Source organism: Dicentrarchus labrax, unplaced genomic scaffold (assembly GCF_905237075.1).
Source record: "Dicentrarchus labrax unplaced genomic scaffold, dlabrax2021, whole genome shotgun sequence".
Classification (NCBI taxonomy): domain Eukaryota; kingdom Metazoa; phylum Chordata; class Actinopteri; family Moronidae; genus Dicentrarchus; species Dicentrarchus labrax.
Genome location: NW_026136853.1, coordinates 799,050 through 817,109, shown reverse-complemented (window position 1 = coordinate 817,109; position 18,060 = coordinate 799,050). Strand labels below are relative to the sequence as shown.

At 41.4% G+C, this 18,060-nt stretch overlaps 1 protein-coding gene across 1 annotated transcript; it reads left to right on the top strand.

Moving 5' to 3' along the window:
• The first annotated feature begins 15,813 nt into the window (after positions 1 to 15,813).
• mplkip (M-phase specific PLK1 interacting protein) lies at positions 15,814 to 16,889 on the top strand. Its single transcript, XM_051394487.1, has 2 exons — positions 15,814 to 16,294; positions 16,546 to 16,889. Exons 1-2 carry the CDS (start codon positions 15,932 to 15,934, stop codon positions 16,651 to 16,653), a joined length of 471 nt encoding a protein of 156 aa, XP_051250447.1. The 5' UTR covers positions 15,814 to 15,931; the 3' UTR covers positions 16,654 to 16,889.
• Positions 16,890 to 18,060: the final 1,171 nt, after the last annotated feature.

Here is an 18,060-nt window from a genome sequence, read left to right as displayed (position 1 = left end):
GACCTGGTTGTCCCACGAGGAGTATGTTAGCCTAAATGAATCCACCCCCCCCCCCAGTCATATTAATACTCACATTCCTCAAGGCACAGGCCGAGGAGGTGGAGTAGCAGCCATATATGATTCAAGCGTTTTAATGGACCCTAAACCTAAAATAAATTATATTTCATTTGAAAGCCTTGTTCTTAGTCTTTCTCACCCAAACTGGAAAACACTGCAGCCAGTTCTATTTCATAGTGTACCGCGCTCCTGGACCGTACTCTGATTTTATATCTGAATTCTCTGAGTTTTTATCAAGTTTAGTCCTTAAATCAGATAAAGTAATTATTGTAGGTGATTTTAATATTCCTGTGGATATTAACAATGACAGCCTCAGTAACGCATTTATCTCATTAATAGACTCAACTGGCTTCTGTCAGAGTGTAAATAAACCAACTCATTGTTTTAATCACACTCTTGACCTTGTTCTATCATATGGCATTGATATTGAACATTTTATAGTCTTCCCACATAATCCTTTCCTATCTGACTATTATTTAATAACTTTTGAATTCATACTATTAGATTATAAGCCATTAGGCAAAACTTCCTACAGCAGTTGTCTATCTGCTCCTATAAAAAGGAAATTATTAAAACATAGGAGAATTGCACTGTGGTACAACCACCAAACCCGCCAGTTAAAGCAAATAGCTAGGAAATCTGAAAGGAAATGGCGCTCTTCCAAATTATCAGAATATCGCTCAATTTGGCAAGATAATCTTAAAATTTATAGAAAGGCCCTCCGTAATGCCAGAGGAGCCTATTACTCAGCACTAATAGAAGAAAATAAGAATAACCCTAGGTTCCTCTTCAGCACTGTAGCCAGGCTGACAGAGTCACAACTCTATTGAGCCACATATCCCCATAAACTTAAGTAGCAATGACTTCATGAGCTTCTTTAGCGATCCCAACTAGGCTGCTTAAAGAAGTTGTTCCCTTAATTGGCACTGGATATGATTAATCTTTCTTTATTGTCAGGATATGTACCACAGTCCTTTAAAGTAGCTGTATTTAAACCCCTTCTTAAAAAGCCCACTCTTGACCCAGGGGTTTTAGTCAACTATAGACCGATCTCTAACCTCCCCTTCCTCTCTAAGATTCTGGAGAAAGTAGTCGCCAAAGAGTTGTGTGACTTTCTACATAACAATAGTTTATTTGAGGATTTTCAGCCAGGATTTAGAGTTCATCATAGCACAGAGACAACTCTGGTTAAAGTTAATAATGACCTTTTGATTGCTTCAGACAATGGACTTGTCTCTGTACTTGTATTATTAGATCTTAGCGCTGCATTTGACACCATTGACCATAATATTCTTTTACAGAGACTTGAGCATCAAATTGGCATTAAAGGAACCGCACTAAGCTGGTTTAAGTCATACTTATCAGATCGTTTGCAGTTTGTACATCTTAACGATGAATCTTAAATAAATACTACAGTTAGTCATGGAGTTCCACAAGGTTCTGTACTTGGACCAATACTATTTACTTTATATATGCTCCCTTTAGGCAACATTATTAGGAATCACTCCATTAACTTTCACTGTTATGCAGATGATACGCAGTTATATCTATCAATCAAGCCCAATGAAATTAATCAATTATCTAAATTACAAACATGTCTTAAGGACATAAAATCCTGGATGACCTGCAATTTTCTGATGTTAAACTCAGAAAAAAACGAAATTCTAGTACTTGGCCCCAAAAACCTTAGAGACTCACTGTCTAAAGATATAGTTACTCTAGATGGCATTACCTTGGCCTCTAGCACCTCTGTCAGGAATCTTCGAGTTATCTTTGATCAGTATTTTTCATTTAACTCCCACATAAAGCAGACCTCCACGACCGCCTTCTTTCATTTACGTAATATTACAAAGATTAGACACATCCTATCACAGACAGATGCAGAAAAACTAATCTATGCATTTGTTACTTCAAGGCTGGATTACTGCAACTCTTTATTATCAGGTTGCCCCAATAAGTCCATTAAAACGCTCCAATTAATTCAGAACGCTGCAGCACGAGTACTGACAGGAACTAGAAAAAGAGATCACATCTCTACTGTACTAGCTTCTCTGCACTGGCTCCCCGTAAAATGTAGAATAGAATTTAAAATCCTCCTCCTCACCTATAAAGCTCTTCATGGTCAGGCCCCTTCATATCTTAAAGAGCTCATAGTACCCTATTACCCCACTAGAACGCTACGTTCTCTGAATGCTGGGCTACTTGTGGTTCCTATAGTCTCTAAAAGTAGAACAGGAGCCAAAGCCTTCAGTTACCAAGCTCCTCTCCTAGGGAACCAGCTTCCAGTTGTGGTTCAGGAGGCAGACACCCTCTCCACATTCAAAAGTAGGCTTAAGACATTCCTCTTTGATAAAGCTTATAGTAAGGGCTGGATCAGGTGAGCCCTGAACCATCCCTTAGTTATGCTGCTATAGGCCTAGACTATCGTGGGATTTCCCATGGTGCACTGAGCTCCTCTCTTCCTCTCTCTTTCTGCACTCATTCATGTTCCATTAATGCATGTTACTAACTTCACTTCTTCCCCGGAGTTCTTGTGCTTTCTCATCTCGCAGGTTCTTATCGATCCTGGTGGAGCGTCCTGCCATGGTCCTGCTAGATTGCCATTGCCAATACTGTTGTTGCTGTGCACCTGTCTTTCTGTCTGTCTGTCTGTCTGTCTGTCTCTCTCTCTCTCTCTCTCTCTCTCTCTCTCACCCCAACTGGTCGAGACAGACGACCACCCACCTAGAGCCGAAGGATCTGTCCTAGGTTTCTGCCTTTTAACAGGCAGTTTTTCCTTGCCCTTGTCGCCAAGTGCTTGCTCATGGTTTGGTCAGAGTTTGGTCTAGACCTACTCTATTTGAAAAGTGTCCTGAGATAACTTCTGTTATGAATTGGCGCTATACAAATAAAATTGAATTGAATTGAATTGAATCTTTCCTCTAGTGCCGCCATCAGGACAATTTTCTGACAACAGATAAATCATCATGATGGAATTAACTCTGTAGCCTTTAGGGGATGCTAACAGGACTTAACACATTGTAAGTTCATTTTGCACATTTGTTGAAAAGTTTGGATTAAATCGCAACTCAGATAAGGAAGTGTTTTCATGTCAGCTGATTTTTATGCAGCAAATGAAAGTTTTCTTTGTGTTTTTGTGGTTTAATGATGTTGACAGTCTGTTTGAGGTTGTCTTCTCTGCGTCCTGTTCAGGTGTTTTCAGAGATCAGGATCAGATCTGAGCTCCGCTCTGCTTTCACACTTCCACAAAGAAAGTCAGAGCGATGTAGAAACCCGACACTCAGTTCTTTGTTTTCAGGTAAAAACTGGTGTGATGGCCGGCAGACTTAGAGGCTCCTTGGCTTCCTCTTTTGTCGCACCAAACAGCCGCTAATGTTTGTAAAGTTTGCAGGTCCACGAGGAGCAGGGCAGCCACAGCCAGTTGGCACAGCAACACTCTCTCTCTCTGTTTGTTCACTGACCTACAAACTCATCGCTGAGTCGACAAGTTGATTTAAGAAAGAAAAAGATGGCCTATGAGGCGAACACAAAGCACTCTGGGTGGTGGAGCACAACAGAAAGACTTTCTGAACACATTGAAACATTTATCAAAACTGATCCCATTGCTGCTATCTGAAGAAAAATGCACCACATCTCAGAGATAAGGAAACCAACCAGAGAACTTGGCAGAGGTCTGTGTGTGTGTTTGACCTGTTGTTGGCTGGCAACCCTCCCAGGTGTGTTATACCTCTGACCCAGTGTATCTGTGGACAGAGATTGGTTTAATCTCAGAAAAAAAAGTTTGATCTTGAAAAAATAAAATACTTTTTTATTATAAAAATTATTTACTAGGAGATCAATAAAAAACAACGCCTGGAAATAGCAAAGATTGCTCCAAAATTGGACATTAATGGTTGGGTTTGGTTTGGTATGGGTCCACAAGGCTTTTTTGTACATCTAGATGTCATACATACTGTATGTCTAGCAATGTTTTTATACATCTCTGTGAAACAGGATGCCGGGGCTGCTTAGTTGAAATTTTCTAGGGGGTGCTATGGAGCCATTTTGCCACACCCATGCATAAGAGCCATATTGATGTGAAATTTCACCATTTGTTATGTGCGTTCTGAATTTAATGAGTTTTTGAATATGGCTAGCCCACCAGAAATGCGATAAACTATAAAAAACAAAACATCGACCTTCGTCATGTTGCCATGGCAACTGTGTTTAATGACATTAAAGTATGAAACATTTTCATAACTAATGGTTCATAACTTTTTGAGTATGTTGAGGCCTCCAAAAATGTGATTAATTTCGTCCTATGGGATGGTGGTTTGCCCTGTGGAGGATTCATCTAGACCACAATCTCCTCAAAATTCCACCAGACTTGACCTGAGTCCCCCTCACACTGTCAGCAGCTGCTATCACCCTGCTAGACCACATTGTATCTGCCACATTTTCACTCATATGCTCTTGTTATAATCTATCCAGTGGTTGCTCCATGCAGGCTTGCATTTCAGCTGCGTCTCCCAGACATAACTGCATCCGGAGCTATTCATTTACATTGTTTTACACTTCACGAGAAATACGTGCATAAACATGAGATTGGTGCCTGTATAAAGGCACTGACTAAATTTATTTATCTACATTTAGTAGAATTAAACAATTTATTTAACAGCAGGCTTCCTACTAAAAAAAAAAACATATGATAACATTGTCATTTTTTATAGTCATGCCAGACCTCTGTAAACAGTAGCCTATGTTTTATAATGTAGGTTAAGTCATGAAATGAGCCTCCTCTGACAGTTCAGTGTAAAATTATGAAGTGCCAATTAAGTGTTGATGGAATTTGCAGTTTGTCATGGAAGCACAGTAGTTCCTGCTTTCAATGTTAAAGCGTCCAAGCCGTGGCCATGCAAGTGTTTCAGTTCAACTGTCACGATGATGTGGGAAAAAATTTAACCCTTTATCCTTTCATGCAACCTGCAAGTGAACTCCATGAAACCCAAACCCTTTATACTTTCATACAGGCTATAAGTGAACCCTACTAAACTTGTTATTACCAGTTATTACCATAATAAAGCCTCTTCGTATACTCTGTTTAGCCATCTCTGCACTGCCAGATCATAGACTCTGCCCACACTTTGCCAGCCCCAGCTCCATCTCCTCTGCCTGTGAGTCCTTTGACCCAGCTTGGCTGGGCCCATCACTCACCTGAAGAAAGACAGCGAAGTTGTAACTCCAGAAGTTGCTTGCATTGTCTCCCTCCAGAACTGTTGTCAACCTCATGTTCCAGGGCCAGTCTATTACCCTGCCTACTGTCATTGATTTTCGGGCTGATGAAAGTTAATTGATCTGAATACTGTAACTTAGTGGGTAATTGATACTCTACATCTCGACCCACCTGTGGAAGCCAAAGCCCTTAACAGAGAACTCCTCACTTGAGTTGGTGAAAAAACTGTTCAAGTAGTTATGTGTCTCTCAGGTGTTTCCTTTAGTTTTTGGTATTGACTGGTCCTCAGGAAAAGTAAGTTCTTTGAGCACTTTTCCCCACACTAACTGTCTTAAATCTGCTTTGGCACGTGTTGTCTGTGCCACAGACAATCTTTGAACCCTCTGACCTCTCAGCATTTCCACCATGACCTGGCTCCTGTGTTCAATTGTGTTCAAAAGTGTCAAGCCCTGTCGCTGGCACCTCACCAGCCATATGACTGCACCATTGATCTTCAGCCTAGAGCCTAACTTTCTAGCAGACTGTTGTATAACTTCTCTCACTACGAACATGAAGCTATGGAAAAGTACATTCAGGACTCATTGGCTGCAAGACTTATTAGACCCTCTTCCTCCCCAGTGGGTGCTACATTGCATAGATTTTCATGGACGTATATAACATAAAAAATAAATATCCCTTGCCACTCATCAGTTTGCTACTCTCCATGGTATCACAGTCTTCATCAAACAGGACGGCTGTAGTGCAGAGGCAGAGCGGGTCATCCCCTAATCGGAAGGTTGTTGTAAATGTGTATGAATGCGTTAGTTTCTGTTCGATGGGCTTTGCCATTGCTGTGTGAATGTGTGTGAAAGGGCAAATGTGGCATGTAGTCTAAAAGCGCTTTGAGTGGTCGGAAGACTAGAAAGGCGCTTTACAACTACAGGTCCATTTACCAAACTAGACTTAACTCCTACAATTATGTTCGTAATAGGGAGACGGAAAGTGGAAAACGGTATTTAACTCTCTGGGTAATTCTGAGTATTTTGTAATGCCTTTTGGGTTAACCAATACCCCCGTTGGTTTTCAAAATCTGATGAATAATGTGCTAAGAGGCACTTAGTTTTTGTCTATCTGGATGACATTGTACATTCACGACCCTGAAGCTCACCAGCAGCATGTACATCAAGCTCTCCAACAGCTGTTTGAAAATAAACTGTTTGTCAATGCTGAAGTGGGAATTTCATGCTTTATCTGTGTCTTTCTTCGGATATGTTATTGCTCAGGGGTAGGTTCAAATCAAAATCCCTTCAAGGTCTCTGCTGTCACGGCGCGGCCAGCATTACCTAAAACTTCTGGCCTCAATGAAGATCCATCCCACCTTCCAAGTGTCTCTAATTAAACCTGTTCGCTTTAGTCCCATATCCCCCCTGCTCTGCAGCTCCTCCACCAAAGGGTGACCCCACAGATTTTGGATCATACCCTCATTCATGATTTCCACACATCACACCCAGATAAGCCTGTACTTGCCTGGCCCATAGCATTTCTAAGGAGTACGGTCTAGACCTACTCTATCTGAAAAGTGTCCTAAGATAACTTTGGTTATAAATTGGTGCTAAAACTAAAACTCACTACAACTGAATTGAATTGAATTGAATTGAACAGCAGAAATTTACTTCAGTCACCCGGTGACTCTCCTGGGTTCATTAGGTTACCGCCACAAAACACCCAAACACCCTTCTATCCCCAGGCCATCAGACTCTTAAGTATTTTTTTTTTTTAAGTATATTTTTGGGGTTTTTATTGCCTTTATTATAGTGACAGCTGAAGACAGACAGGAAAGGGGGGCAGAGAGGGGATGACACGCAGCAAAGGGCTGGAGGTCGGATTTGAACCCTGGGCTGCTGCAGCAAGGACTGAGCCTTGGTATATGGGTCGCCAGCTCTATCCACTGAGCTAACCGGGCGCCCCTGTATTCCTGTATTCCTGTATTTAAGTAGACAACAATGAACCAAAACAGTAAACACAAAAACTGCAGGACGTTTGTGTAAAACCAGAGACTTGGAGGAATTTTGAGCAGATTATTTCCACATTTACTAACCTCTCGTGAATCTTTGGCAGCCCCTAGTGGGGGTCCCAAACCCCCAGGTTGGGCAGCACTGGGCCAGATGGATATCTGCAGCATCCTATTTAGACACAGTCGCTGACCAAGCTGCAGAATGAGAACGAGTTAACGCTGACTGGTTAACCCCACTTTACTGAAACTTTTCATATACACCTAATTCAATTCAATTCAATTCAATTCAATTTTATTTGTATAGCGCCAATTCATAACAGAAGTTATCTCAGGACACTTTTCAAATAGAGCAGGTCTAGACCGAACTCTTTAAAACATTAATTACAGAGACCCAACAGTACCACCATGAGCAAGCACTTGGCGACAAGGGCAAGGAAAAACTACCTGTTAAAAGGCAGAAACCTAGGACAGATCCTCCGGCTCTAGATGGGTGGTCGTCTGTCTCGACCAGTTGGGGTGAGAGAGAGAGAGAGAGAGAGAGAGAGAGAGAGACAGACAGACAGACAGGTGCACAGCAACAACAGTATTAGCAATGGCAATCTAGCAGGACCATGGCAGGAGGCTCCACCAGGATCGACAAGAACCTGCGAGACGAGAAAGCACAAGAACTCCGGGGAAGAAGTGAAGTTAGTAACATGCATTAATGGGACATGAATGAGTGCAGAAAGAGAGAGGAAGGGAGGAGCTCAGTGCACCATGGGAAATCCCCCGATAGTCTAGGCCTATAGCAGCATAACTAAGGGATGGTTCAGGACTCACCTGATCCAGCCCTAACTATAAGCTTTATCAAAGAGGAATATCGTAAGCCTACTCTTCTAATAACACATCAATAACTATTATATTATTTTGTGTTTTATTGATAATTTTAAAGCTATTATATTTGTTATATATTATTATTGTGTAGTGTTGTTACTGGAGATAAATTAAGTTCACTGATGTTTGTCATATTTTATTGATGGTAACACCGGAACCTGTCAGAAGGGGACATGTTAAAATGTTGAAGTCAACATTATCATCATCATCACCCTCATCATCAGCAGGAGCAGGAGCAGCAGCAGCAGCAGCTTTAAAAATGGTTGAAGTTGAAAGTTGAATTAATTTATGAATGGCAGTGTTTCTGTGAACGGAGGTGAACCTGAGCGCAGATCAGCTCCACAATCACACAGAGTTCATTGCAGGTCTGAGTCAAAAGCAGATTAGAGTGTTAGAGAGGACAGACAGACTGATAATGAGTGAGATAGGAAGAGACTGAGCAAACAGTCACAGTTCATTCACCCGACTGCAGCCGGAAACATTCAAACACTGAGGCAATGTTTGTACAACACATCAGACTGAAACACTGGAGAGAGAGGCACTGCACTGGTTTAACTGGAGGACCTTGTGCCTGAACACAAAGCTGCATCATCCTGGGCGTCAGCCAACAGAGACAAATACTGAACGCTGTAAACTAACTGACAATCATATTTAGAATAACGTTACTATCTGCAATGTTCCTATATTTTATTTAGACCATTAGCTCCATGCTAATAACTAGCTCGCTGGTTACAAATCACCCAGCCAACACCACGAAGCAACCAACGCCAGACCCACACCGCGCAGCCAAGACACAGCCAGACAACCCTAGTTAGCTTAGCTACAGTTAGCTAGCTGGATGCCCCTGCGTCACATTGCTCTTGGCTAGCAGAAAGCTATCGTTAGCTTTGTACCGTTACATCATTTATTGTTGGCTAACAACAGCACCGTTTGTCAGAATAAGTATCATGGATCATGTTGGCTGGGGAAGCTAACGTTATCCAACTAACATAACCACTCAGATAGTATTTTGCTAGCAATAACGTTAGTGAGCAAGCAAGCTAAAGTTAGCCAACAAGGTGTAACCCAGCCACACAAAATAACATTATGAGGCACTGGCACCCCACAACAGCAGCTGACAAAGTAACCTGTAAACAGCAAGCCATCCAGATCAGCCCCGGGAATCTGGGTGAAGCCTGCTGACAGTGTTTTGTTGGGTTAGCTCGCTAGCAATTCGTCCAGGTTATCAATCAAGTTAACATTATCTAGTCAAAAGCCCAATCAGACAATATTTTCCACAAGCTTAGCAGTAATGTTAGCTTTGACTTTGGACTCTGTGTTGGACTCTGTGTTGTGGTGGGTGTCGGTCGTTTGTAGACGTTACTGGACTGCATTCATAAGCTAACGTTAGCTAGTGTTGCACACTGTTGACACTGTAGGGAAGCAGAGAGAGAAGGCACTCGGGAGCATTTTCTGTCTTAGTACTTGAAGTTGAATCTAATCTAATAAACGTCACATCCTTTGGGTGACATATTGGTTGAGAAAAAAGGCTAAAACCTATTATTGATTATAAGAAACACATTCTTCTAAAGCAGGCTGATTGTTGACTGTGTGTAAATCTAATTGTACTATTGTTTGTTGTCCGTTTTAAGTCCTACTTTAATATAACAAAATTCCTTCTGAAATTAGGTGGTTATGAACACTCCCACCTATAATTATAACTCAGTTGTTATCACCATCTAATTCTTAAGTTTAATTTTAGTCTTTTGTCTTTATTTTTCCTTTTTTACATTTGGTGTTCTGTATTTTTACATATAACTGTTTGGTTTTGAAAATCATATGTTTAAAGTCTCCTGTGAGACAACCACAGACTTTATAAATCTGTCCTTCAGAGTGCTTTATACAAAGAACCAATGAGATTCTTTGTAATTACATCTCCTAGACATCACTGTGAAGTCCAGGTTTATTTTTACAGGTGAGGTGTTTCTATAGTGTGACGGAGGCAGTGATGGTACAAAAGTGCAGACGGACTGCGAGGAGGGAAGACGTCCAGAGAAACGTGATGAGAGGTGGAGGATCGTCATGTGAGTCAACTGAAGGATCTATTTTTTGTGTGTGGGCAGGCTGCGGGACACGTCAGTGCTGTTAGCTGAGGAAAGGCCTGATAACCTCGACACCACCTCCACTACAAACTGCTACTCCATCACTGAGCACAGACTCACTGCTGCTATTCAAAGACATTCACCCCCACAGCTTCACTCACACTCTGCTGGTACTAAATTAGACCAGAGTTCAGTCATCAGGACACCAGCACACTCATCTGTGTCTATAATAATAATAATAACTCAAGTCTTAATGAGTCCTTTTTATTCACAGTCTCTGGGGAGAAATGTTTGAATATGCTCATTCTGCCAAATATGGCGGGCCAATTAAAACTAAATTAATCTGAACTTCATCTATGAATATTTAGTAATCAAATGTTTTAATAAATCTATCAAAAGACAAAAAAAAAAAAACCCAAAAGAAATAAGTCAAAGTCAAAGTCAGCTTTAATGTCAATTTCTTCACATGCACCAGACATACAAAGGAATCGAGAGGGCGTTTCTCACTCACCCATGGTGAAACAGATAAAGTGCACAGGCACAACAGATAAGACATTTCCTAATACTAAAGTTTAAACATCATCAGTTTCCTGAGCCTGGAAACTGTGGCTGGGGGAGAGAGGGGAGAGAATTTAGCTTCCTGACAGCTTGATGGATGAAGCTTTTAGTGAGTCTGGTGGAGCGGGCACGGAGGCTCCTATACCTTCTTCCAGAAGGCAGGAGGCTGAACAGACTGTGTGCGGGGTGACTGGCGTTGCTCACAATTGAGGTAGCTTTACGGGTGAGGCGGGTGATGTATGTGTCTTGCAAGGAAGGGAGTGGGGCACCAATGATCTTACCAGCTGTGTTCACTATACGTTGCAGTGCTTTTCTGCTGTATTCCGTGCAGCTCCCGCCCCACACAGTGATGCAGCTGGACAGGATGCTTTCAATGGTGCCCCGGTAGAATGTGCCCATGATGGGTGGGGGAGCTTGAGCTCGCTTGAACTTGCGGAGGATGTAGAAGCGCCGCTGGGCTTTCTTCACCAGTGATGCAGTATTGGTGGTCCAGGAGAGGTGCTCACTGATGTGCACCCCTAGGAATTTGGTGCTGCTCACTCTCTCCACAGCAGCACCGTCGATGGTCAGTGGCGGGTGTTCGGTGTGGCCTCTCCGGAAGTCAACAACAATCTCCTTGGTTATGCTGACATTCAGCAGGAAGTTGTTGTCTCTGCACCACGCGGTCAAAAGGTTGACCTCCTTCCTGTAGTGGGTCTCGTTGTTCTTGGTGATGAGACCCACCAGAGTTGTATCGATAATGTGATCTGTTTATTGTTTCTTTTTAAGGTAATGGAAACTCTCACATTTACATAATCACACAATACTAATTTATCCACCTGGCCAGGTTGTCAGTGAATCAAGTAACTTATTTGGCATCCTGAGAAAACTGTAATCTGAAGTTTAAATATTCCATTTAAATACGGCAGCTGTATCTGTATTCACAGTGCAGCTGTGTTTTATTTATTTTATTCTTCATATTAATTACTTACAACTAATGAAGATTTAGATTTATAGATATTATCAATGACAATTTGTCCAATCAGATTTTATTACAAAGACAGCATATTAAAGTGAAAATGTGTTGCAGTATGAAGTTTAAGGTCTATTTAAGGAGATCTGATCTAGTTAAAATGGTCTGAAGACTAGTTAAGGAGATCTGATGACTCGTTAAAATAATATGAGGACTAGTTAAAATGGTATGGGGACTAGTTAAGGAGATCTCATGACTCGTTAAAATGGTCTGAGGACTAGTTAAAATAGTCTGAGGACTCGTTAAAATGATTTGAGGACCAGTTAAATTGGTCTGAGGACTAGTTAAAATAGTATGAGGACTAATTAAGGAGATCTGATGGCTAGTTCAAATGGCCTGAAGACTAGTTAAGGAGATTTGGGGACTAGTTCAAATGCGTGAGGACTAATTAAAATGGTCTGAGGACTTGTTAAAATGGTCTGAGGACTAGTTAAGGATATCTGATGACTTGTTAAAATGGTCTGATGACCAGTTAAAATGGTCTGAGGACTCGTTAAAATAGTTTAAGGACCAGTTAAAATGGCCTGAGGACTAGTTAAGGAGATCTGAGGACTAGTTAAAATGCTCTGAGGACTCGTTAAAATGCTCTGAGGACTTGTTAAAATGCTCTGAGGACTCGTTAAAATGGTCTGAGGACTAGTTAAGGAGATCTGAGGACTAGTTCAAATGGTCTGAGGACTCGTTAAAATTGTTTTAGGACCAGTTAAAATGGTCTGAGGACTAGTTAAAATAGTATGAGTGCTAATTAAGGAGATCTGAGGACTAGTTCAAATGGCCTGAGGACTAGTTAAGGAGATTTGAGGACTAGTTAAAATGCCTGAGAGCTAGTTAAGGAGATCTGAATACCAGTTAAGGAGATCTGAGGACCAATTAAAATGGTCTGAGGACTAGTTAAGGAGATCGGAGGACTAGTTAAGGAGATCGGAGGACTCGTTAAAATGGTTTGCGGATCAATTACTGAGGTCTCAGGACTAGTTAAGGAGGTCTGATGACTAGTTAAAATTGTCTGAGGACTAGTTAAGGAGGTCTCTGTCTTTCATTCATTGACTCTGCTCAGATCAGCGTGTTTCCATTCAGATGGTCAGAATCTTTTTCTCACTTTCTTTTGGCTTCAGCAGCGAGTCAGTTTGTTCAAACGCCCACAGAGCAGAGTGACAGTGACTCATCTTCATCAGGAGGAGGAGGAGGAGGAGGAGGAGGAGATGAGCTCCTTTAATCAGCTGTAGAGGGGCGGAGCTCCTCACATTAAAACAAAAATACTGAAAACACAAACAACTCCATCATTAGTGTGTGTGTGCATCGATTATAATTGTTCATCATGTGTTTGTTGACTGGATGCTATATTGTATATTATATATTCTGAATATTGAACATTATTATAATCTGCACGATATTCCACATGTTAATCATGTATTTGAGGAAGTATTAATCGTGTCAGGTTGTTCATTTTGATCATGCTCAGTACAGTAGTTTTGGTTTCAGACACAGTTGTACAGGTACGTGTGCTGCATGAGGATTTAAGTTGAAGTTTATTTGGGAGGTCTGAGAATGAAACAAATATAATACATAAATATGACATATATAATTAACATCAGTCTATATTATCTAGACCACTTTATCCTCCCTCTGTTGGTCCTGGGGGGCTGGAGCCGATCGCAGTTGCAGAGGTGGTAAAGGTACACACATTCTTTACTCAAGTAGAATTACAGGTACTTATGTAAATAAAAGACTCTGGTACAAGAACTACTGATTTAACTTATTTACTCAAGTAAAAGTGTAGAAGTAGAGGCTCTGAAATGTACTCAAAGTATAAAAGTAAAAAGTACTCGTTGGTTTCTGGGACATTTCTGTTTCAGTAAAAAGTTAACTGAAACTTCAAACAGGGTTGACGCTCCCTCTCTCGTCTGTTTCATCGTATTACATTGTTTTCTTCTTTATTTTTGTCTGTCTATAATGTGTAAAAAGTACCGGTCTTGAAATTTAAGGGTAATAAATAATGTAAAAAAGTAAATAAATCATAATGGACAATTCCCCTCAAATGCATTATAATGGAAGTCATTCTCTAACCCCAACTGGTCGAGGCAAACGACTGCCCACCTAGAGCCAGGGTCTGCTTGAGTTTTCTACGTCTTAAAAGGAAGTTTTTCCTTGCTGCTGCCGCCAAGAGTTCGGTCTAGATCTGCTCTATTTGAAAAGTGTCCTGAGATAACTTTAACTGTTAATTTGGTGCTATACAAATAAAATGAATCGAATAGAGTTAAAGTAACAGGCCCGTTTTGAAAATGTAGAGAGTAAGTAAATGTTGGTCTAAAAATGAATACTCAAGTACAGAGACCAAGTGTTTGTACTTTGTTACTTCCCACCTCTGCCCAGCAAATACTAGGTAAGAAGATAGGTACAATTGTCCAGGACGCAGAGACCCTCATAGGAGAACAAGCTCCACGCAGAAAGGTCCAGCCAGCTAAAGGGTTCAAACCCAGGAATAAAATATGTCTAAGTACAACATATGGAAATATTACATTTATAAATGTACTATGTAGAAATATATGGTAAAAACCACAAAATGTTAACGTCCTCCAGTATGCTGAACGACAAATTAGTTTTGAAAAAGCTTTGAGATGGAAGTTTAGATAGAACCAAAAGTGTGAACAAATATTGTAGCGATGATATGTCTTTCTACTAAAGTACCATCTTTGTTGATGTTAGCAAAGATCTAGCATCTCATCTCACTAGGTCAGGATAAGACCCTGTCAGTCGAGCTACACTAGCAGAGTGTAACCAGTGCAATCGCTAAATAGATCGCCACTGACTGCAGGCCCATCAGTATTGGTGAAGACCAGGGGCTTTAACATATTATCCAGATCGCATCAGGCAACGCATCATACAAGCAACCTTCAGGGGAACTATCTTCACAAAATTCATGAAACTGGAGCAGTTGGCACGAGCTACATTTATTACACTGACCGGAGAACTACACTGGTGTAACTAACTTAAGATTGGCTTACCTAATCGATGACAAATGGCAACTGCACTCGTGTCTTACAGTTTTATTATACAGTGTATTGTACAGTTTCATTAAACAGTTTTACTCTACAGTGTATTATATTATACAGTGTCAGTTTTATTCTACAGTGTATTATAGTTTTATTTACTTTAGGAGGAGCCTCCCAACTCTGCCCCCATCACCATAATCAACAGCCCTGTGTCTGCTGTGGGAACCCTCAGGTTTTTGGGATCCACAATCTCCCAGGACCTTAAGTGGGAATCCAACACAGACACCATCATCAAGAAGGCCCAGCAGAGGTTGTACTTGCTGTTCCACCTCAGGAAGCTCAACCTGCCTCAGGAACTGCTGATCCAGTTCTACACTGCCATCATTCAATCACTGGTGCCAACCTGCCCTCCATTCAGGACCTGTACTGGTCCAGAGTCAGGAAAAATCACTGCAGATCCATCTGACCCTGGACACAACCTGTTCCAGCTCCTCCCTCTGGTAGGCGCTACAGAGCACTGTACGCGAAAACAAAGTCTCTTCCACATTGTTCACAACCATCATTAACTGGGTGATCTGATCAATGGGGGACAGCTCTCACTTCACACCTGATTACCTGTCAATCATCCTCCTGAACCAGAATTAACTAATCAATAAGTAATAATAAAAAGTTTGGTGAAAAACAGTCATCAGTAGGATCAGTTCATGAATTGATTTAATTTGCTTCACTGGTTTCTGTTTCACTCAGAGGACTGCAGTACCACGTCTGACCACAAATACTGACATAATGCCAGAGAAGGGGGCGCTGTTTCACTGTTCTGGTTTTATCTTGTTCAAGCCTGATTGATTATTGATTTATTGATGTTATTTATCAGTTTATATATTATACTGTATATCGATCTGTTAATGAAATATTATTGATTTATTGATCAGTTACTGTATACCGTTCTGTTAATACATTAAATGATTGAGGATTGATCCTGGTGGCCGCGGGGCGGCGCTGTAGCCTTTAGAGGTCTACCGGAAGCAGATTTGTGTATTTCTGGTTCCGGTTCAGTCTCAGGTATTTTGTTGTGTTTGTGGTCTGCCGCAGGAGAATCGTCCGGTTCTCTTCTAGTCCTCCGGGTCTCTTTGTTGTTTTCCAGCCGCTCTCATGTACCGAGCTCCGGTCAGACCTCAGCGGAGTCCCGGAGCCCCGCGGCCGGCTGGAAGGTTTCCATCCCCGGCCTCCTGCTGGGGTTTCCCCGGGGCTCGCTTCCCATATGGAGGACACCGCGGAGGATCCCCACGGGGCGGACCCGCTTTTTCTCCCGGTTCTCCGGTCTACTCCCCGGGTTCGCACCGCGGATACAGGGACGGTTCTCCTGCTGGCTTCGGGAGCGGGTCCCGGGGGTTCGGGGACTCTCCTGCCGGCTTCGGGAGCGGGTCCCGGGGGTTCGGAGGGCAGATGCGGCGTAGAGGGGGCGCTTTCCGGCGGCCCCATTCCTTCAGTCCGTCCTCGGTTCAAAACTTCCAGGTACAGTTTCAGAAAAGATTCAAATGAATGAGAACAAAGAACCAATCATCAGTCAATACTACAACTGATACTAAAGTTATGAATCATTTATCTTACAGCAGTTTCTTTATTTATTGATTTATTAATCAATAAATAAGAACAGTAACAGCAGGTAGATGTGGTGGTTTTTAGTCTGTTTAAGTCTGTTTCTAATCACACAGATTGTTTAAATAATAACCGGACATAAAGTTTGTTTGTTTGTTTGTTTTCAGTCTGGATCTTCAGACTCTTCAGTGGAGAAATATTTCAGTCCGTCGATGCTGCAGGATCCCTGGGCGGCCATGCAGCCCATCGCAGCTGCAGACAGAGAAACAACCTGATAGGAAACAACAACAACAACAACAGACTCATCAGCAGTAAACAACCTTCTGAGCACGCTCAGTCACCAGCAGTCTCTGTTTCTCGGCAGCTTCATGATTGAAAGGATTTCAGGGATCAAACTCACTGACGTTTTTAACTAAATGTTTTCTAACAGTTTTTAATGGACACCAGATTCTTCTTTGTGTGTTTTATTCACTGGCTGTTTAATTTTAGAAAATAAAACAATGAAAAGGCATCGTTTGTTCTTCAATCTCACGCGTCTTAATTTGAAAGGAATAGGACGTTCACCGACACCTGGTAAAACTGATCAATCAACTGTTTCCATGGCAACTCTTACTGAAAATAAACTGCAGATGAAAAAAATGGAATGGAGAGTAATCAACATCCCATAATTGACCTGTACGTAACTCTTAATATTTATATATATTTAATTTTTTAAGGAAGGGAAACTAGTTTCAATCTGCAGGAAAAACTGTAATATTTTTAATATCTTCTCATCCATTATCCCCATTAAAATAGTTCAATTAAATAATAATGGGTAAATTAAAGGGATTTAAAGGGTTACTGGAATTCAGTTTAATGATGTCTGAATCAATATTGTTAAACCTGATGTCACCACTAGACATCAGTGTGACTCCACTGTAGAAGGAAGCAGATCTGTCAGATGAAACAGATAACACAGTCAGATAAAACAGTAACTCACACTTATAGTGGTGACTAATGTTGATGAACATGAAGAAGATGATGTCGATGACAACAACGATGGGGGACAATGAGCAGTGATTATAGTAATAATAGTAACTGTAGTAATAATACCACCAGGATCCATGAGAACCTGCGAGACAATTAATGGAACATGAATGAGTGCAGAAAGAGAGAGGAAGAGAGGAGCTCAGTGCACCATGGGAAATCCCCCGATAGTCTAGGCCTATAGCAGCATAACTAAGGGATGGTTCAGGACTCACCTGATCCAGCCCTAACTATAAGCTTCATCAAAGAGGAATGTCTTAAGCCTACTCTTCTAATAACACATCAATAACTATTATATTATTTTGTGTTTGTGTTTTATTCTACTTTTAGAGACTATAGGAACCACAAGTAGCCCAGCATTCAGAGAACGTAGTGTTCTAGAGGGGTAATAGGGTACTATGAGCTCTTTAAGATATGAAGGGGCCTGACCATGAAGAGCTTTATAGGTGAGGAGGAGGATTTTAAATTCTATTCTACATTTTACAGGGAGCCAATGCAGAGAAGCTAGTACAGGAGAGATGTGATCTCTTTTTCTAGTTCCTGTCAGTACTCGTGCTGCAGCGTTCTGAATTAATTGGAGCGTCTTAATGGACCCTAACCCTTTGCTTTAACTGGCGGGTTTGGTGGTTATACCAAGGTGCTAGTCTCCTATGTTT